This window comes from Bufo bufo, chromosome 2 (assembly GCF_905171765.1).
Source record: "Bufo bufo chromosome 2, aBufBuf1.1, whole genome shotgun sequence".
Taxonomy (NCBI): Eukaryota; Metazoa; Chordata; class Amphibia; order Anura; family Bufonidae; genus Bufo; species Bufo bufo.
Genome location: NC_053390.1, coordinates 40720042 through 40740031, shown reverse-complemented (window position 1 = coordinate 40740031; position 19990 = coordinate 40720042). Strand labels below are relative to the sequence as shown.

At 46.2% G+C, this 19990-nt stretch overlaps 1 protein-coding gene across 1 annotated transcript in view; it reads left to right on the top strand.

Annotated features, from left to right (window-relative positions):
• Positions 1-13618, top strand: part of SPEF2 (sperm flagellar 2) — a 166412-nt gene extending 152794 nt beyond the window's left edge. Inside the window, exons 31-37 of the mRNA XM_040420983.1 lie at positions 2309-2415; positions 4572-4757; positions 8295-8387; positions 10688-10858; positions 11411-11605; positions 12490-12612; positions 13375-13618. Coding sequence (XP_040276917.1) covers positions 2309-2415; positions 4572-4757; positions 8295-8387; positions 10688-10858; positions 11411-11605; positions 12490-12612; positions 13375-13458 — 959 coding nt within the window. The 3' untranslated portion in view covers positions 13459-13618. The remainder of the gene's footprint in view (positions 1-2308; positions 2416-4571; positions 4758-8294; positions 8388-10687; positions 10859-11410; positions 11606-12489; positions 12613-13374) is intronic.
• Positions 13619-19990: the final 6372 nt, after the last annotated feature.

Below are 19990 nucleotides of genomic sequence, written 5' to 3'. Positions count from 1 at the left end.
GCCCCCAGTTACAAAATGCACCAGCCTCAGATGACCCCCGTGACAAAATGTGTCAGCCACAGATGACCCCAGGTTCGAAAATGCAACAGCCTCAGAGGTCCACAGTTACAAAATGCAGCAGCCTCAGATGACCCCTGTAAAAGGAAATATTAATTATTGATATTTATGCAAATCTCAAAAATGTATAATCAATAATAGGCGTGAGTCGTCTAGTGATGACTCCGCCTATTTATGCCTAAATATATATATATATATATATATATATATATCTGTTGCCTATACACTCCACTGAACTAAACTACGTGCGACTTACTGCTACTACTACGGCGGCGACCACTAATGACCATACACTGTACTATGAATATTAAAGTATTTATTACACAATACAATAATACAAGTCTAATTATACGCTATATCTATAGATATTTTTAAATATGGTTATAAATATATATACATATAGACACACACACCACAGTACAGCAATAACACTACAGTAAACAATATTATTAAACACAATACAAACCTAACTACACTACACAATACACAATTCCCAATTCCACCCCACACACACACACACTATCTATACATTACTTTCACACAAATATAAATACCAACCCACCCGTCTGGCTACTCACTGTCCCTACGGGGTAGAAAGGGTAAATCGTGGCACTGCAAGGGTTAATACTTGCAGGCCAGGGATGTAGCCATGAGTACAGGTTAAGGGAATACAGGGTCAATACAGCCCAGCAATGCAAGGGTTAAAGTGGGGCTGTGAACCACACAATCACTGCAATGTAGGGGTAATCACAGTGCAGGGGATGATGGACATAAAGGGGTAAACCCAGGGCTGGACACCAGGGGTTACCTGGGTCAGGGGTATTGGGGCTATTGCAGGGGCTGAGGTTAATGCTGCAGGAGGTCAGCAGCAAGGGTTAGGGGATGGTTGGTGGAGCAGGGGTTAATGCAGGGGTTATGCAGCAGGGGTTATCGGTGGTATAGGGAAAAAGGGGTTAAATGCAGGGGTTAGGGTTAACCCAATGCAGGCCAGGGGTGAATAGGGGTAAATCAGGGCAGGGGTATTAGGGGTACTGCAATGCTGGGGGGAAAGGGTTACTCAGCCATCTCCAGGGGCATGTGGGGCTCTGCCTCTCTTCCTTCAGGGAGCTGTTCCCATGTGTCTCTGTTTGTAGTCCAGTTCCAAGAGAGAGCGCCTTTGTCCTGGCTTGGGCTAATATAGGCCCAAAAGCAGCCCACCTCCCCCCTCTTCAACAGGAGGGCGATGACATCATCATGGGTGTGTGATGGAATGCTTGAACTGCCAGTTGGCCACCTGAGGCTAGCTCAGGATCTGAATCAAAGGACTTCCTGCCCAAGGTGTAAATGAGGGCATCCCCCCAGATGCCACACCATAGCATCACACACTCCCACGTCATAACAGAACTAGGCTGATTAATTATATATATATATATATATATTATATATTCAAATATCACCCTCCCCTCTACAACCCCATTTAGAAAAATGACCAGCCTCAGATGTCCCCAGTGACAAAAACGCACCATCCTCAGAGACCCCAGTGACAAAATGCGCCAGATTCAGATGCCCCAGTTACATAATGCATCAGCTTCATAGGCTCCCTGTTACAAAGTGCACCAACCTCAAAGGTCCCCAGTTAAAAAATGCACCAGCCTCAGATGCCCCAGCTTGTGCCAACCACAGATGTCCCCCTTTCAATGTTCAGTATGCCAACCAGAGATGCCCCATCATATTATGCAGCAACCAAATTCTCACACCTGCAATCTGCCAATGCTGAGCAAGTTTCTCATTCGAGGAAGTGGGCTCACTCACAATTTTGCCTAAGAACACTGCCATAGGTAAAACATGGTATCAAAACTTCCCCCAAGAGCAGCTTCTCCCAACCATTCGGGATCAACTTCTCCCAACCATTCGGGATCAACTTCTCCCAACCATTCGGGATCAACTTCTCCCAACCATTCGGGATCAACTTCTCCCAACCATTCGGGATCAACTTCTCCCAACCATTCGGGATCAACTTCTCCCAACCATTCGGGATCAACTTTTCCTAACCATCCGGGAGCAATGTAATGAACATTGCTTTTTGTAGCATGATGGAGACCATGTTACAAGGCAAAAGTGTCAACTAAGTGGTTCCATGAACAAAACATTGAAATTTTGGGTCCATGGCCCGGAAACTCCCCAGATCTCAATCCCATTGAGAACCTGTGGTCAGTTGTTGGATTGTAGAGATGCTCTTTTATGAACTCACATTATATTTTATGTTTTATAGGTCTGATGTCAAGTAAGTTATTCTCAGACGTTTTGATGGATCTTACATCAGTGGCGTTTGGGGATGACGCTCTCCCAGACTTTTGGATGCATAGGTCACTGTCTGAGGTGAGATTACATCGACAGCAATTTTCCAAGTTCCCTGGAGATGGTGATAACTTCTGAACTGTAGACCTTAGGTTGAATGGTGTCCTATGCAATACCTTCTATTGACCCCCTCATGTTGTATCATAAAATGGCCATATAAATAAACAATATGTGTGTAAGTAATACTGCCAGACGGTTTCCCATACTACACTACGTAGTTACATACTGTATGTATACTGCATGGAAAAGCATGCCCAAAATGGCCCTAAAGGGAATGTCCATTTTTTAACACTGTTGTTTTGGATAATTACATTCTTTTCTGAATACAATAGTAATAATAGTTTTACCTACAGCTAACACTAGGGGATCTTTTGCGCTGTATATATCTGCATGCAGTAAGTTCCTGTGCTCCCTCTAGTGGTGGCTGTACATGACTGTATGCAGTAATCTCCTGAGGTCCCTCTAGTGGTGGTTGTATATATCTGTATGTAGTAATCTCCTGAGCTCCCTCTAGTGTTGGCTGTACATATCTGTATGCAGTAATATCCTGAGCTCCCTCTAGTGGTGGCTGTATATATCTGTATGCAGTAAGTTCCTGTGCTCCCTCTAGTGGTGTCTGTATATATCTGTATGCAGTAAGTTCCTGTGCTCCCTCTAGTGGTGGCTGTACATGACTGTATGCAGTAATCTCCTGAGGTCCCTCTAGTGGTGGTTGTATATATCTGTATGTAGTAATCTCCTGAGCTCCCTCTAGTGTTGGCTGTACATATCTGTATGCAGTAATATCCTGAGCTCCCTCTAGTGGTGGCTGTATATATCTGTATGCAGTAAGTTCCTGTGCTCCCTCTAGTGGTGTCTGTATATATCTGTATGCAGTAAGTTCCTGTGCTCCCTCTAGTGGTGTCTGTATATATCTGTATGTAGTAATCTCCTGAGCTCCCTCTAGTGGTGGCTGTACATGATTGTATGCAGTAATCTCCTGAGGTCCCTCTAGTGGTGGTTGTATATATCTGTATGTAGTAATCTCCTGAGCTCCCTCTAGTGTTGGCTGTACATATCTGTATGCAGTAATCTCCTGAGCTCCCTCTAGTGGTGGCTGTATATATCTGTATGTAGTAATCTCCTGAGCTTTCTCTAGTGGTCACTGTATATATCTGTATACAGTAAGCTCCTGAGCTCCCTCTAGTGGTGGCTGTATATATCTGTTACCAGTAATCTCCTGAGCTCCCTCTAGCGGTGGCTGTATATATTTGTATGTAGTAATCTCCTGAGCTCCCTCTAGTAGTGGCTGTATATATCTGTTACCAATAATCTCCTGAGCTCCCTCTAGTAGTGGCTGTATATATCTGTTACCAATAATCTCCTGAGCTCCCTCTAGTGGTGGCTGTATATATCTGCATGCAGTAAGTTCCTGTGCTCCCTCTAGTGGTGTCTGTATATATCTGTATGCAGTAATCTCCTGAGCTCCCTCTAGTGGTGGCTGTATATATCTGTATGCAGTAATCTCCTGAGCTCCCTCTAGTGGTGGCTGTACATATCTTTATGCAGTAATCTCCTGAGCTCCCTCCAGCGTTGGCTGTATATATCTGTATGCAGTAATCTCCTGAGCTCCCTCTAGTGGTGGCTGTACATATCTTTATGCAGCAATCTCCTGAGCTCCCTCCAGCGTTGGCTGTATATAGTTATCTCCTGAGCTCCCTCTAGTGGTGCTTGTATATATCTGTATGTAGTAATCTCCTGAGCTCCCTCTAGTGGTGGCTGTACATATCTGTATGCAGTAATCTCCTGAGCGCCGTCTAGTGGTGGCTGTATCAATCTGTATGTAGTATTCTCCTGATCTCCCTCTAGTGGTTGTTGTATATATCTGTATGTAGTAATCTCCTGAGCTCCCTCTAGTGGTGGCTGTATATATCTCTATGCAGTAATCTCCTGAGCTCCCCCTAGTGGTGGCTGTATATATCTGCATACAATTCCCACTAGAGGGAGCTCAGGAGATTACTGCATAATGTAACTCTTGATCTATTCAAGGCACCAACCACTATAAAGAAATTAATCAGGGTACAATGTTGGCCCAAAGATAAAAAGACTAAACTGTGCTCAAAGGTGGACATTCCCTTTAAGCAATTTACTATCATAACTTAATCCACCATATGAATGCTATTCCATTTGTATTCTAGATCCAGGAAATTACCTCTGCGCTCTCCGATGGCTCGGATTGCGTTAATTGGCGAAAGTTCTTGCTGTGTGTTTCTTCTCCCTGGCCGTACCCTTCTCTGCACCAACTCCTGGAGACCCTGCAAAGATTTAAGGCTGTGGATGAGAATAATGCATGTGGCACTGTCCATGAAGAGCAGTACAATCAGGTGATTAATGAAATATATAAAAGCATCATTTGGGTGTATAGATGTAGCACGGCTGAGTTTGTCACTTGACACAATTCATCATGGTTTGACAGCCTATTTTAGTTTTTTGCAGAAGTACAGGTAAACATGCTGCATTTATAAGCCAGAACCGGTGTGGACCCTAAATATATATATGGATATTATAAAAAGTCATAGCAGAGATGTAAAGAAAGCCTTATATATTACAAAATTACAAATTTTGTCAATTTGCAGATACATCACACTACTTATCCTGTACTGATCCTGAGTCACATCTGTATTTCTTTTATTAACATTTTAAAAACATAACAAATAAATACAGAAATCCCACCAAAACATAACACAAAACCCAAACCAAAAATACAGGACATAATTGCACCTCAGCACGGTACAGACAACACCGGTCCAGCCCAAATCTCACTTCCCCATAGAACACCCACTATATACAGTATTTACAAAAATTTTCAATTTCTATTTCAATATCAATGTAATAACCTTCCTGATTCGGTTGCACCCTCCCTACACACAGCAAACTGAAAACTTACCAAAAAAAAATACAAAAATCCCACACACCAACACCGCAAATAAACACACACTTTTTTTTTTCTTTTTTCTTTTTGGCCTTGAGCTGGTCCCGCATCCTATGCCCCCAGTACATGATAACAGATGTCCATGAACCAGCCCAGAATTTCTCATATACCCCAAAAGTCCCCAATGTCCCTCCCTCATTTACCCACCACCCAACCTAACTCTACACCCAACAACTCAAATTATAAAATATATACATCACTATACAAATATACAACATATATACACACTACATACCAATATACATATAGACATTTATACTAAAATACATGGCAGACCACCCAAAGTGAGGCTTTTCAGCCACACACAACCAATAAAGCCCAAGTTCGGCGCCTGCAAGCCCTATGTCCTCATACAGCCACCAAAACCAAACAAAAATCTACAGTTTCAGCATCAGCCCACCACCAGGAAGGGAGACAACAGGCTAGGGTACCCTAAAGGCAAAACCCCTCCAGAGGAGAGAGGCTCTACCAACCCCCAACCTCTCATACTCCACAGAGCGCACCTTCACCAGGTCTCCAAGAATGTTCCCAACCACCTCATCCACAGGGAGGATTTTGCGCTGCTTCGAGACTAAACATCGTGCATGCCACATGTAGTACCTGACCACTGAGTTGACTAGGAATAAAGTGCAGCGGTCCCTACCATCCAGGTGTCCGAATGCTCCATAGGCCCATTCCAGTGACCAGCCTGGGCCAGCCGATGGAGGTCCCCACCCTGGTGTAAACCTCTGTGTTAGGCCTCTTTCCCACGGGGGTGTGCGCCCCGTGGTCGTGCTGCGGCCCGCAAAATGCGGACCCATTCACTTGAATGGGTCCGCGATCCGGCCGTTCCGCAAAAAGATAGGACATGTTCTATCTTTTTGCGGAACGGAAGTATGGGACGAAACCCCACGGAAGCATTCCGTAGTGTTCCGTGGTTCCGTTCCGCACCATTCCGCATCTCGGATTTGCGAACCCATTGAAGTGAATGGGTTCGCATCCGTGATGTGGAATGCCCACGGAACGGCACCCGTGTATTGGGGATCCGCAAAGGTGGTCCGCAATACGGCAACGCCCGTGGGAAAGAGGCATTAAAGGGACAATGAAGCAGGAAGTGGTCCATGCTCTCCAGCACACCACCGCACTCCTCTCGGGGACCCCCCCCTGTCCTCAGAGCTCCTACACTTCAGATTGTCCTTCACACAGTTTCCCATGGAAGCAGCGCCAAGTCAAGTCAAAAAACTGCAAAGGGATCCTAATGGAATTCAAAAGCCATAACCCAGATCCCAGGTGTCTCCTGTGGCAGCTCATCACCAAAGCACAAGTCCTAGAAACGCACTAGGGACTCCAGGAGCTGGATCTCCCCCATGAGGGCTCCTCTGGGGCTACAGGTCTCACACTCATCCCCAGAGCTGCAGTTGGGTGACATTGCTGCTTGGCATGCAGGGGGCCCACTGTACAGAACCTGCTGCTGCTCCTGCAGGCTGCCAGGTGGATCTTGCTGGTCACCATCATCATCCTGCTCAACTGCTTGGTCCTCCTCCACCTGGCTGTCAGGCTGCAGCCCTATCTGCCTTCTCTCCTTCTCCACTGCCATCTTCTGAAAACAATCTTCGTTTAGGAGTTTCTCCTTAAACGGGCCGCTTTTCTCTCTGATTACAGTTCTTCTTTCCTCCAACTCGCCAATCTCAGCTTGAAGGTGTTTTATTTGGTTCTGCAGCCCCTGCTTCTTCCTCTTGGGGGCCACTTTGGCACAAGCCCTCAAGCCGCTTCTCCCAGAGCCTCCTCAGGGTCTTACTGGCGTCTTCATATTCACTGGGGTGAGCCGCAGGTAGAAATGGACTCCGGAGCCCTCAGTACGCCCCAGCCTTCCTCCTCAAGATCTGCTTCACCTCTGTGAACACTCGGCTTTCGCTGAGCCCCAGAAGGGCCACTCTCACCTGAGCTGGCATTTAGGTCGTCCTTAGTGGATCCAGCCTTGCGGCTCTTCCTACTGTCCGCAGGCTCAGGGGAGACAGAAGACACATTGCTGCGACTCCTGCCAGATCTTCTTACCCCTGAGTCCTCCATACAGGCCAAACGCTGCCTCCTCCTGTCCCCTGATGGCCTGCCGTTGGGAACAGGAGCCTGGGGCTTGCTTCCCTCGCTCATGCCTGAGAACCCACTCTCTCCCTGGGAAGGAGAGAGCCGGCTTCAGGTGGATAGATTTTTCCTCCAAGCGATTCAGGAGCACATGCAGCCACAGGCGACCACACCCACAGGTAATTGCAGCTCAGGAACAGCTGGTCCAGAGCTGCACTCACTATTCTGCTGGTGCAGTCTCTGTGTACATACATTACATTACTTATCCTGTACTGATCCTGAGTTATATCCTGTATTACATTCCAGAGCTGCACTCACTATTCTGCTGGTGCAGTCACTGTGTACATACATTACATTACTTATCCTGTACTGATCCTGAGTTACATCCTGTATTATACTCCAGAGCTGCACTCACTATTCTGCTGGTGCAGTCACTGTGCACATACATTACTTATCCTGTACTGATCCTGACTTACATCCTGTATTATACTCCAGAGCTGCACTCACTATTCTGCTGGTGCAGTCACTGTGCACATACATTACTTATCCTGTACTGATCCTGACTTACATCCTGTATTATACTCCAGAGCTGCACTCACTATTTGTTAGGCTTCAGATCTAAAATGTCCCATGCCTCAGGCCACTGAGTATTCTGTATTTGTATTCTGTGATATGTCATTTTCACATCAGACACCGATGAATCATCTCATGTACAAAAAATCAACTTCCCCTCTTCGTTATGGGAGTTTTTGTGATGACAATGGTGCAAACTCGTTGACTGTTTTGACTGACAGCCAGGAAGACTGTGACTGCAGATACAGGGATAACTGCAGTCAGTCATATATACTGGTGTCCTCTCTCCTGACAGGTGGAGCTGTGGTTTACAGTAAAAACAGAAGAAACTGAACCTGAAGACCCCACAGAACGTCCTCCATTCAACAGACTGAAGCATCTCATAAGGGTATATTACTGCAGTGTAATAATTGGTTAAAGGGATTGTCTCAACTCACTGGATATGCCACCAATGTCACAAAGGTGTGGACCTCTCTGTAGAACAGGGGCCCCCAAAGTGAACGAGGGCACACCAGTATCCCAGCAAGTGCTGCACTCGCCAGTTTTTGCAGTGCAATAGACTGAATGAAGTGACAGCTCGACTGTCAATTCACTTCATAAGGGGGACTCAGGACCCCCGTTATCGGGATCAATATTGGTCCAAGTGGTTGGACCCCCAACAATCAGACACTTAACCTCTTTCCTGTTGATAGGACATAAGTTTAAAGGGTGAGGTAACAATCACAGCATCACAAACATACCTTCTTTCTTCATCAGCAAGTCCATAGATGAAATCCTGCGCAGGCGCACTGCTGGACTCAGCTTGCACCTGCGCACTCAGTACCCCTCTGTAGGCAGAGGTGTCATCAAATTTACTGCACATGTGCAATAAGCTTGTGCAGCTCGGGGTTAACTGCTAGACTCCTCTCATACCTGCGCAGGATTTCATCTTGGGACTTATCAATGTAGAAAGCTGAAGGAGGTGAAGAGAAGACTCTGAGGGGAGGAATGGAGCTCCATGTAGATGGGAGTGCCTGGGGACCATTAGCCCTGGGGACCACCCCTTTGGCTCTTCTCAACTAATTTCCACATGGCTCAAATGTAATTTCTTTTTTAGCTATGAAAATGGACAAATGACTAAGAGGTTTGTTTGTGATGCTGCGATTGTCCCTTACAGGGTGCGAGGACCTCTTTAATGCGTGAGAATGTGGTGACAGACCTCCTTTAAACCTTGGGATGACCCTATTAACCTTTCGTTTTATAAAACCTAAAATTCCCTTAACCTCCTAACAGTCCCGTTAAAATTGGAAAAACCCTCCCAAAAATGTCCCTTTTTTTTATTGTAGATTTTTAATATGTGTCTGCAGTAAATCTTGTTGGTGCACATCTCAGGGGACACTATTGCATTTTTAACCCCTTAGTGACATAATTAATTTTTGCCTTAAGGACCAATAATATTTTCCCCCTTTGTGTTCTAGCATTTTTTCTTCTATATTTTTATTTTATTTTGTTGGATTAGTTGTAGGTACTCCCTCATTCTCCTCCAGACCGAGTGGGGAAGGGGGGGGGGGGGGGCAGATGTTTTAGCTACTCATATCTCAGGTTTGGTACCAGCTAGAGATATGAGTAAGGATCTTGATGTTTCGATCCGAAACGTGTAGTTGAGAGTGTATCTAACTGTGGGAGTTTTTACTGCTTTTACTGGGAAGCTGGAGATTTCTCTTATCTTTTGGATTTACAAGTCCGCCGTGTTCCATGCATCTCCGTGCATCCCACCCAGCCAGCAGGTGAGCACTATTTTACTACATTGGACTGCAGCTAGAGATATTATTGTACTTTGTACTGATTGAAAGCTGGCATTCCAAATTTTCAGACAATACCAGAACGACAGCAATATCTTCAGTACATGGGAAGATATCACTGTTAGAAATCAGGATGCAGTGAATGCAACTGAAAGTAAAAGCAGCTTTTACCCGCGATTATTCCCAACTTGATTTCTAACAGTGATATCTCTTCTGTTGCTTGGACTAATGCTGTCATTTTGGTCTTGTATGAAAGACCAGTTACATGTTTCTAGCTGCTACCATTGAGGAGATATCACCATCTAAATCAGCCCTCCCCCCTCCACTTTCTGCCCAAGGTTGTTAAAGTGGTCTCATCACTTTAATATAGGAGCCGTGATGGCGGTCAGGTGATTGTCACAGGTTTGGCTCTCCGGACCCAGACAAACTACTTATTTATCCAGTGGAAGTTGCCATTTGCTTCTCTTTTGCATCAGCCATAGGTTAATATACTATTACGTGCTGCCATCGAAATGAACGTCCGTCCCCTAATAAATGTATGATGTCACTGGTGCTGCCCGTCAGCATTGAGGCACCAGAGCAAAGCAGCTGGGCTGCGCTAAAGTAATTCTTTTCCCATCATGGCTGATTATACTGATTGTACATATTACATAAGTTAGCAATGGTGCCTTGCAGTGCTGGGGTCTGAGGTTCAAATCTGAGCAACAACAGGATCTGTATGTTCTCCCAGTGTTTGTGTGGTTTCCTCCCACACTACAAAGACATACTGATAGGGACCTTAGATCGTGAGAGTCACTAGGGACATGTCTGTAAAACACTGCTGAATATAAGTGAGCAAAATAAATGTTGCAGATAGACTTTGTTTTACTGGATTATAATTGTTTTCTTTGCATTTGATTCTTTTTAGTTTTTCTTTGACTTGTTTGCGGAGAGCGCCGAGCCTCCTCGTCTTGACTACACAGACATGTTGCTCTATTTTGCTTCTCACCCAATTCCTATGGAAGGATTCTACCGAGCATTAAGTGTCACAGTCGGGAGACCGGTCATGCAGGCGTCAGATGATCATCTGCTTGTAAAGGTATCTGCCATGGTGGGACGGTCCCCTCCAAACCTCCCTATTAGATATCTAAAAAATCAAAAACAATATATACTTACTTTAAAGAGGATGACCACTCCTTTACTATCGATGGCCTTTACTCAGGATAGGCCATCATTATCTAATCAGCAGGGGTCCGACGCCCTGCACCCCCACAACCAGTCGGTGCTGGTACTACAGAGCTCTGTCCATTGTGCAGTGGAGGGACCATTCATTTCAGTGGGAGCAGCGCCGCAGTAACCAGCTCCACCAGTTGCACAATGGACGGAGGTGTATAGTTCCGGCCAACTACTCTGAAACAGTTGATCGTTACGGATACAGGGTTTTGGACCCCAATTGGTCAGATATTGATGTCCCTTCAAAAGTAAAGGCGTGGACAACCCCTTTAAAAACCTCCACAGTACAGGCTGTGGAAATGTGACCCTCTATGAGCTAATCTTAGGATTATTATGGATGATAGGAATGGCTCTGAAGTTGGAGGTCCCCTTCAATATACACTTAAGAGTGTCCTCTTCTCATCCAGATCATTTTTAGTCTCTTCCAGCCATGGATGCCCTAGAAGAGGATAAGGAGAGAATTATAGAGAATGACGGAGATGATGTCACCACAAACCCAGATCAGTCAATCACACTGCAGGAAGTTCTGCGAGTCTTTCAACATGGTGCCGGAGATGATGGGGATACTCATAGGTTTCGTCAGATGGAGAAAGAAACAAATAATTATCACAAGGTTAGAGAAGTCATTCTTATTCTTATTGCACACGAACGTGTGCGCTCCGTGGCCGTATTGCGGACCCCATTTGCAGATCCACAATACACGGGCACCGTTCCGTGTGCATTCCGCATCACGGATGAGGACCCATTCACTTCAATGGGTCCGCAAATCCGGAGATGCGGAACGGAAGCACAGAACGGAACCCTACGGAACCACTACGGAGTGCTTCCGTGGGGTTTCGTCCCGTACTTTCGTTCCGCAAAAAGATAGAACATGTCCTATGTTTTTGCGGAACGGCCGGATCGCGGACCCATTAAAGTGAATAAGTTCGCGATCCGCTGCGGCTGCCCCACGGTCGGTGTTTGTGCATTGCGGGCCGCAGCACGGCCCACGGGGCGCACACGTTCATGTGCAAGAGGCCTTATAGTGATGCCTTCAGATGTCTCGCTTTACTGGGGTACCCCAGAAACACATCGGGGGAGGCTCACTGTTCATAGATTCTTTGAAAAACCATGTCGTGCAGACTTTACTGCACACTTGCCGTGGAACCACAGCAGGAACATCACCTCGTCACATGCGATATTATATTTTCATATATAACAGAATATTTCCATCTCACCTGCTCCACTCCATAAGCGTGCAAGGAACCCCGGATCAGGGAGACACTTTCTTGAAAAAACAGAAAAATCCAGCACATGCACCACGGATAAAATCCAATCTCTTTATTATGATCCTTTAAAATTCCATGAGCTGATCAGAAAGCTTTACACTGGCCGTAAAGCTTTGTCATCGGCTCATGGAATTTTAAAGGAAAGTAATAAAGAGATTGGATTTTATCCGTAGTGCATCTGCTGGATTTTTTTATATTTTCATGTTTCATAATTTCATTTTTTTTACAGATAATCAAGAACATATTCAATGAAATGCAGCCAAATGCTTCAGGTGGTGTGTCCCTCCCTGCTCTCCTCAGACATCCTATATTTCATGAACTTGTGGAAGATTGTCAGCTTTATAAACTCCCAGTGAGTAAATTATTACCTCTGCTTAAGCCCTTACACATTGGACAATCCTTACTTGTTAGAAGGGTCCCTTGACAATAAGAAGATCACAGTGTTCTCCAGCGATAAGCTGTGATCTGTGGGGAAACCTGGCAGTAAGTGTTCTGTTTCCCTGCAGCGCCCCCAGAGGTGAAATGAAGCATTACACAGAGTCCATTCACATCAATGGATTGTCTGTATAATTCCAGATTGTTAGGGTGCTCATGAAGACAGTACATGTCTTATTGCCTTATTACTCTTCTGTAAGAGTTTATCCAGCATTAGAAAAGCATGGCTGCTTTCTTAATATAAAAAAAAAAGCATTGCTACACCGCTTCATGGCTTGCTCAACTCTATTGAAGTGAATTGGACTGAGCTGCAATACCACACACAACCTGTAAGCAGATGTGGCGCTGTTTGTAGAAAAAAGTAACTAGGAGTATTATTTCTCCATGTAGTGAGCACCTAATAGAAGTGAGGAGTCTTATAGACCATGCAGCGCTCCTCTGGTAAAAAGGTATGCAAATGAGCTCTCCTTCCAAAAAGAAAAGAAAGCTAAGGTAGCCATCCTATAAGTCAGTGATCGACCTTAAGACATAACTTAGGGTTGTAGCCAAGCCAGTACCTCATCTGCAGACCGCTATGCGGGGCGCAGCAGGTGTGTTTTTTCTAATCTTACAAAAGACTAAAAATGTATAAGCTCTTTCTTAATGCAGTAACACAAAAGAACAATTCTTATTTTTGCAGGATATCCAAGACGTACTTGAGAAGTCTAAAGCCACACAGTCCAATGAAGGAGACAGCGCGACGACCAGCTCGACCGCGTCATAACAGCACATTACATATCCCTGTACCCTCTGCTCAGCAGGAATTCCATCAACCTCAGTATTTTATACTTTATTGTACTGTTTTTTTAATGCTTGGGGAAAAGGAAACCTCTTTCCCATGTGAACTTGGATCTTAGAGTGACCGTATAAATGGCAGTGATAATAAAGCAACATGCTGCACAAGCCTCAGTATTATTTACTCACCTCTACCCTCCTCTGCTTCTTGCTCACTTGCTATTCGGTACCACACAACATAGCAGTATGTAGTCCCTTGCTATGGACCATTTAAAGGAATATCCCAGCTTCAGTATATTGACGACCTATCCTTAGGACTGGCCATTAATATCTAATTGGGGGGGTCCAGCTCTCAGCACCTCACCTTTAGACGACCTGCTGGTAAACGTTGAAGAGGTTGGAGTGCTCTCAGAAATACTTATCAGCCGAACTTAGTCATATGCCCTTATTCCCCCAGGCAGCATTTCATGCGCCGATGCTCTCCCTTGCCCTGCGCTGGAGCGCGCAGGGCGAGGTTTTTTTGTTTTGTTTATATTTTGACACAGCTAGGCAGAGGCTTCCGCCTAAAAGTGTTGCCGGTTACGTCACCGGCTCTGATAGGCGGGCTTTGGTGCTAACGCCCTCCCATTAGTGCTGATGACTAGTGATGGATGAACATTGGCCGGGACGATTCGCGAACGCGTGTTTGCAGCGGGCCCCATTCACTTTAATGGCAGGCGAAACTGAAAAACCTTCAGGTCACATTTGCAGCCAGCAAACACTTACTAGAAGTACACACATAGTCTCACAACATGAACAGTGATATACCAGAGGGTGCATACGTTAACGTAAAAAAAAAATTCTACCATGGAACTGTATGGTGAACGGACGCCACTGTACGGCATCAGTCTGAGGCATCTGTTAACGCATACGTTTTTGGTATGCAATAAATGGATGGCAAAAATGTGATGTGAACCCAGCCCTAGGGTCAGACTAAGCCCCAGTACACAGCGGAGCAGCGGAGAGGGGAGGCCGCCATGTACTGACAGAGCGCTACCTGGTCCTGGTGGTCAGGGATGAGGAATGTGTTTCCCAAGGATAATTTTCTACTGGGAAATACAGGGCACAGTATAAAACACTAGAATCTATATAATATAAAGATATTAGCCCTACCCCCGAATAATAATACAATTAGGTGGTCATTTATTATATAGAAATACATCTATGTTAGGCATATCTCTGACACAGATTGTGGTGCAAAGGTCCTTAGCACCGCAGTCTGCATATTTTTCCCACTCATGCCAGGTCTAAAAAAGGATGGCGTGGGCAGGGAAAGGGATACAGTTATGGCCATCCAGTTATTGGATACCACCGCCATACATTGACCAGATAACACCTCTGTACAGTGACTGGATAACACCGCCATACTGTGACCGGATAAAAGGGTATAAGAGGGCACAGTACAGGGAATGACTAGGGGCACTGCACAGGGTGTGGTAAGAGGGTAGAATGCAGGGTATAAGGGGGCACCGTACGGGGTGGGGGGCACAGTCACATGACCTTGTGACATTAGAAGGTCCTTATAGTGAATGCGGTTTATACACCACCGTAATGAGAGGCAGAGGAGTGAGACAGGGGTGTGATGCTGGTACATGTCCACCATTTTGTGTTTGTACCGGGGGTCTAAGTACGTTGCCACCCAGGACAGGTTCTTGACCTTTATGCTTTTTATACGCTAGAGCATGAAGGCCCCCATTTGCACTAAATTGGAAGCGGTGGAGCGCCCTGGCTCCTGCTCATCGCCCAGGAGAATGTCGTCCTCGGTCTCCTCCCCCCATCCACGGACATCACCAGGGATCCCCGAAAAGTTTAAAGCCAGCTCTTCTTGCTCCTCCTCCCCCCAGCCACCATCCTCCTCTGACTCCTCTTGAGACTTCTGCTGACTTGTCTCAGATGGAGTAGCCCCCTCTGGGAATTCATTCAGCATTGCGACTTCCTCATCTTCCTGCTCCTCGATGACTTGATCAATGACACGACACAATGCACGCTCCAGAAAGAAGGCGTAAGGTACGATGTCACTGATGGCGTCCTGGCTGCGACTGACTAGTTTAGTGATCTCATCAAATGGCCGCAGAAGTCTGCATGCATCGCGCATGAGCAGCCACTGGCGCGGTGAAAAGAAACCAAGCTCCCAGAACCTGCCCTGCCGCAGAGTTCGTACAGGTAGTCGTTAACGGCACATTTCTGCTAGAGCAGCCTATTAAACATATACAAGGTGGAGTTCCAGCGCGTCGGGCTGTCACAAATCAGACGTCTGACCGGCAGGTGGTGTCGCCGCTGAACGTCAGCAAGGCAAGCCATGGCCGTGTAAGATCTTCTAATATGGCCAGAGATTTTCCTGGCCTGCCGCAAGACGTCCTGGACCCCGGGGTATTTGGCAACGAATCGCTGCACGACTAAGTTCAGGACTTGTGTCATTTTGCCCAGTTTTATTGCGCATAGCAGATTGGCACCGTTGTCGCACACCACTTTACCAACTTTCCAATTGAGCGGGGTTAGCCAGTGATCGGCAGGTGACCGCAGAGCTGAAAGCAGTGCAGGACCGGTGTGGCTCTTGGCTTCCAGGCACAACAGCTGAAGCACAGCATGGCAACGTCTCACCTGGGACGTCGAATAGGTTCTGGGGAGCTTGGGGGGGCGCAGTGGAAGATGCAGTAGCAGTGGAAAAGGAGGAGTCAGCCGAGGAGGAAACAGAGGAAGGAGTAGAAGGAGGAGAAGAAGAGGCAGGCCTGCATGCAATCCGTGGCGGTAACACCAAATCCACACAGGTGCCACGGGTTACATGCTAGACCACGTGTCTGCGGTCAGATGTATCTTGCCACCGACACTGTGTGCCAGAGATGTATTCTCTTGCCGCTGAATGTGGCAATATAGCTCTGGGATGCCCTTCTGGGAGTAATATTTCCTTCTGGGGACCTTCCATTGTCGTGTGCCAAAGACAACAAATTTTCTAAAGGCCTCTGAGTCCACCAGTTTATATGGCAGTAGTTTGCGGGCTAGCAGTTCCGACAAGCAAGCGGTCAGCCGTTGGGCAAGAGGTTTATCCGGTGTCATCATTTTTTTACGCTCAAACATTTGGGCCACGGAAGCCTGCCTTGTGCCAGATGAACGTGACGACGGCACAGTGGAAGGTGAAGTGGAGGACCAATGGGAGGAGAGAAGAGAAGGAGAAGAGGCTGGACGTTGAGATCCGGGAGTGTGGCTTTGTGGGTTCTGACGGCGTTGCTCCCACTGGGCTCGGTGATGGGAGGCCAGGTGCCTTATTAAGGCAGTCGTCCCTAGGTGAGTGTTGGGCTTACCGCGACTTATGCTTTGACAGCACAGGCTGCAGATGGCAACACTATTATCAGCAGCTGACATGTTAAAAAAAAGCCCACATTGTGGAGCCATGTGCCAGCGTCCTGGGAGCGCAAAGATGTGACCGTGCATGGTGGATGGCTCGCTCCAGATACATTTGCAGTCTGCTTTTTGTCTCCTGTGCACTGCGAGTTCTGCCTGCTTCTCCTCCTTCTCCACCCTATCTGCTGCTCAGTCTCTCCCTCTGAACTCCCCTCCTCTTCCTCTCTTGTGGGCACCCACGTGACGTCCATCGACACTTCATCATCGTCACCTTCACCACCACTGACATTAGAGATCTCAGAGTAGGCAGCAACAGAGGGGACCTCCCTCCTTGGGCTGATCTGGGAACTGTTGTCAGACCGCTGGGTGGTGGCCGTTGCTTCCTCCTCTTCCTCATCCGATGCCAAGAATGGCTGCGCATCGGTAAGGTCTGGGAATGGATGGGAAAATAATTCCTCTGACTCCAGTGGAGGGGCTATGGTGGTGGTGGTGTCTTTGGGGGTGCACACAGCAGAGCGTGAGGAGGGTCCAGATACAGAGGATGAGGAGGGTGCAGAAGCGGAAGGCTGAATGAGCCACTCAACCAACTCTGGTGTGCCCTTTGAAGTTATCGCACGTGTCTTCTCCAACTTCCCACTTAGGCTCCGGCCTGGTGCATCTGCCTGACCCCTACCATCCCTGCGGAACGGTCTGCCTTTTCCTCTGCCTGTCATTTTCTAAATGACCCTCTGCCTAAGTCCGTAGAGAAGAGCAGTATTTTGGGAAGAAGGTATATCGCAGCCCTCAATCGATATTTGGTGGAAGAAGGTATATAGCAATAGCACCCCTCAATCAGTATTTGGCGGAAACAGGTATTTAGCACCCCTCAATCAGTATTAGGCGGAAACATGTATATGGCACCCCTCAATCAGTATTTTGTGAAAGAAGGTATATGGAACCCCTCAATCAGTATTTGGCGGAAATCGGTATATAGCACCCCTCAATCAGTATTTGGCGGAAACAGGTATATAGCACCCCTCAATCAGGATTTGGAGGAAGCAGGTGTGCAAAGAATGTGCCTGGGCCCCCTCCCCTCCAAGCCATTGCTCTCTTATAGCAATACAAAACATACAGGTTAAGGCTACTTTCACACCATCAGCACTACGCTCCGGCCACCTGATCTGGCAAAGAATGCAAGGAATTAGCCAGACACAAAGTCAGGCATGCAGTAGTTTGTGTCCCGCTGATTCTCTGCATTTTTGGCAGATTGTGGCCGGATCTTTGCCAGACCCCATTATAGTTAATGGGGCCGGTGGACATTCAGTGCTGGAGCATTCCAGCAGGCTGTTCTCTGCTGGAAGAGCCTGCCAGAATCACTATCTCAGATGTGAAGGTAGCCTAATACAGGTTCACATACCTCTTCCATCCAGTGACGTCTTCTTTAATGTAGATGTTCTCTGTCCTCATCTTCTCCTTTCAGACCAGACCGCCATGATGATTTTTTTTCAGTCATCTCTTCTCTCTGCAGGGTTTGATAGACAGACAGACATCTTAGTTTCCTAGTTTTCCATCATCCTCCCACCTAATCAACACCCCTCTAATATTGTGCCCGCTGTGCTCCATATACAGGTTACACAGATAGTTCCCCTTCAATAATTATTGGCACACAGTGTCCTAAAAAATAACTGCGCCCAGGAAACAGTGTCCCTGACACTAATAGTGTAAACATAATGTTCCCCAAAAATAATTGTGCTAAGCTGATACCGCGCCAGGGTGCCCACCAAAGTAACAGTGCTCCCCAAAATCCCACCAATAGAAATAATTATCTACAGACAACATATAGAAACATAGAATGTGTCGGCAGATAAGAACCATTTGGCCCATCTAGTCTGCCCAATATACTAAATACTATGAATAGCCCCTGGCCCTATCTTATATGAAGGATGGCCTTATGCCTATCCCATGCATACTTAAACTCCTTCACTGTATTTGCAGCAACCACTTCTGCAGGAAGGCTATTCCATGCATCCACTACTCTCTCAGTAAAGTAATACTTCCTGATATTATATTTAAACCTTTGCTCCTCTAATTTAAAACTATGTCCTCTTGTAGCAGTTTTTCTTCTTTTAAATATTCTCTCCTCTTTTACCTTGTTGATTCCCTTTATGTATTTAGCGGTTTCTATCATATCCCCTCTGTCTCGTCTTTCTTCCAAGCTATACATGTTAAGGTCCTTTAATCTTTCCTGGTAAGTTTTATCCTGCAATCCATGTACCAGTTTAGTAGCTCTTCTCTGAACTCTCTCCAAAGTATCAATATCCTTCTGGAGATATGGTCTCCAGTACTGTGCACAATACTCCAGATGAGGTCTCACTAGTGCTCTGTAGAGCGGCATGAGCACCTCCCTCTTTCTACTGGTAATGCCTCTCCCTATACACCCAAGCATTCTGCTAGCATTTCCTGCTGCTCTATGACATTGTCTGCCTACCTTTAAGTCTTCTGAAATAATGACCCCTAAATCCCTTTCCTCAGATACTGAGGTTAGGACTGTATCACTGATTGTATATTCTGCTCTTGGGTTTTTACGCCCCAGGTGCATTATCTTGCACTTATTAACATTAAATTTTAGTTGCCAGATTTTTGGCCATTCCTCTAGTTTTCCTAAATCCTTTTCCATTTGGTGTATCCCTCCAGGAACATCAACCCTGTTACAAATCTTTGTGTCATCAGCAAAAAGACACACCTTACCATCGAGGCCTTCTGCAATTTTGCTGATAAAGATATTGAACAATATGGGTCCCAGAACAGATCCCTGAGGTACCCCACTGGTAACAAGACCATGGTCTGAATATACTCCATTGACTACAACCCTCTGTTGTCTGTCCCTCAGCCACTGCCTAATCCATTCAACAATATGGGAGTCCACGCACAAAGACTGCAATTTATTGATAATGTCACCGCCAGCTCTCTGAGAAGGTCTGGCAGACGTTCTTCTGTACCTCTTGCATGATGTTCTTTGTTTTGGTTTCACTTTGTCATCTCCTTTCCTTCTCCCAGCTGTCACCTATTTACACTAATTGCCTCCCTTTATATTCCCTCCCATACTGCCTCACTTTGCGGTTTATACTACTTCCTGGATTTGAAGTGTTCACTGCTGGAGACTT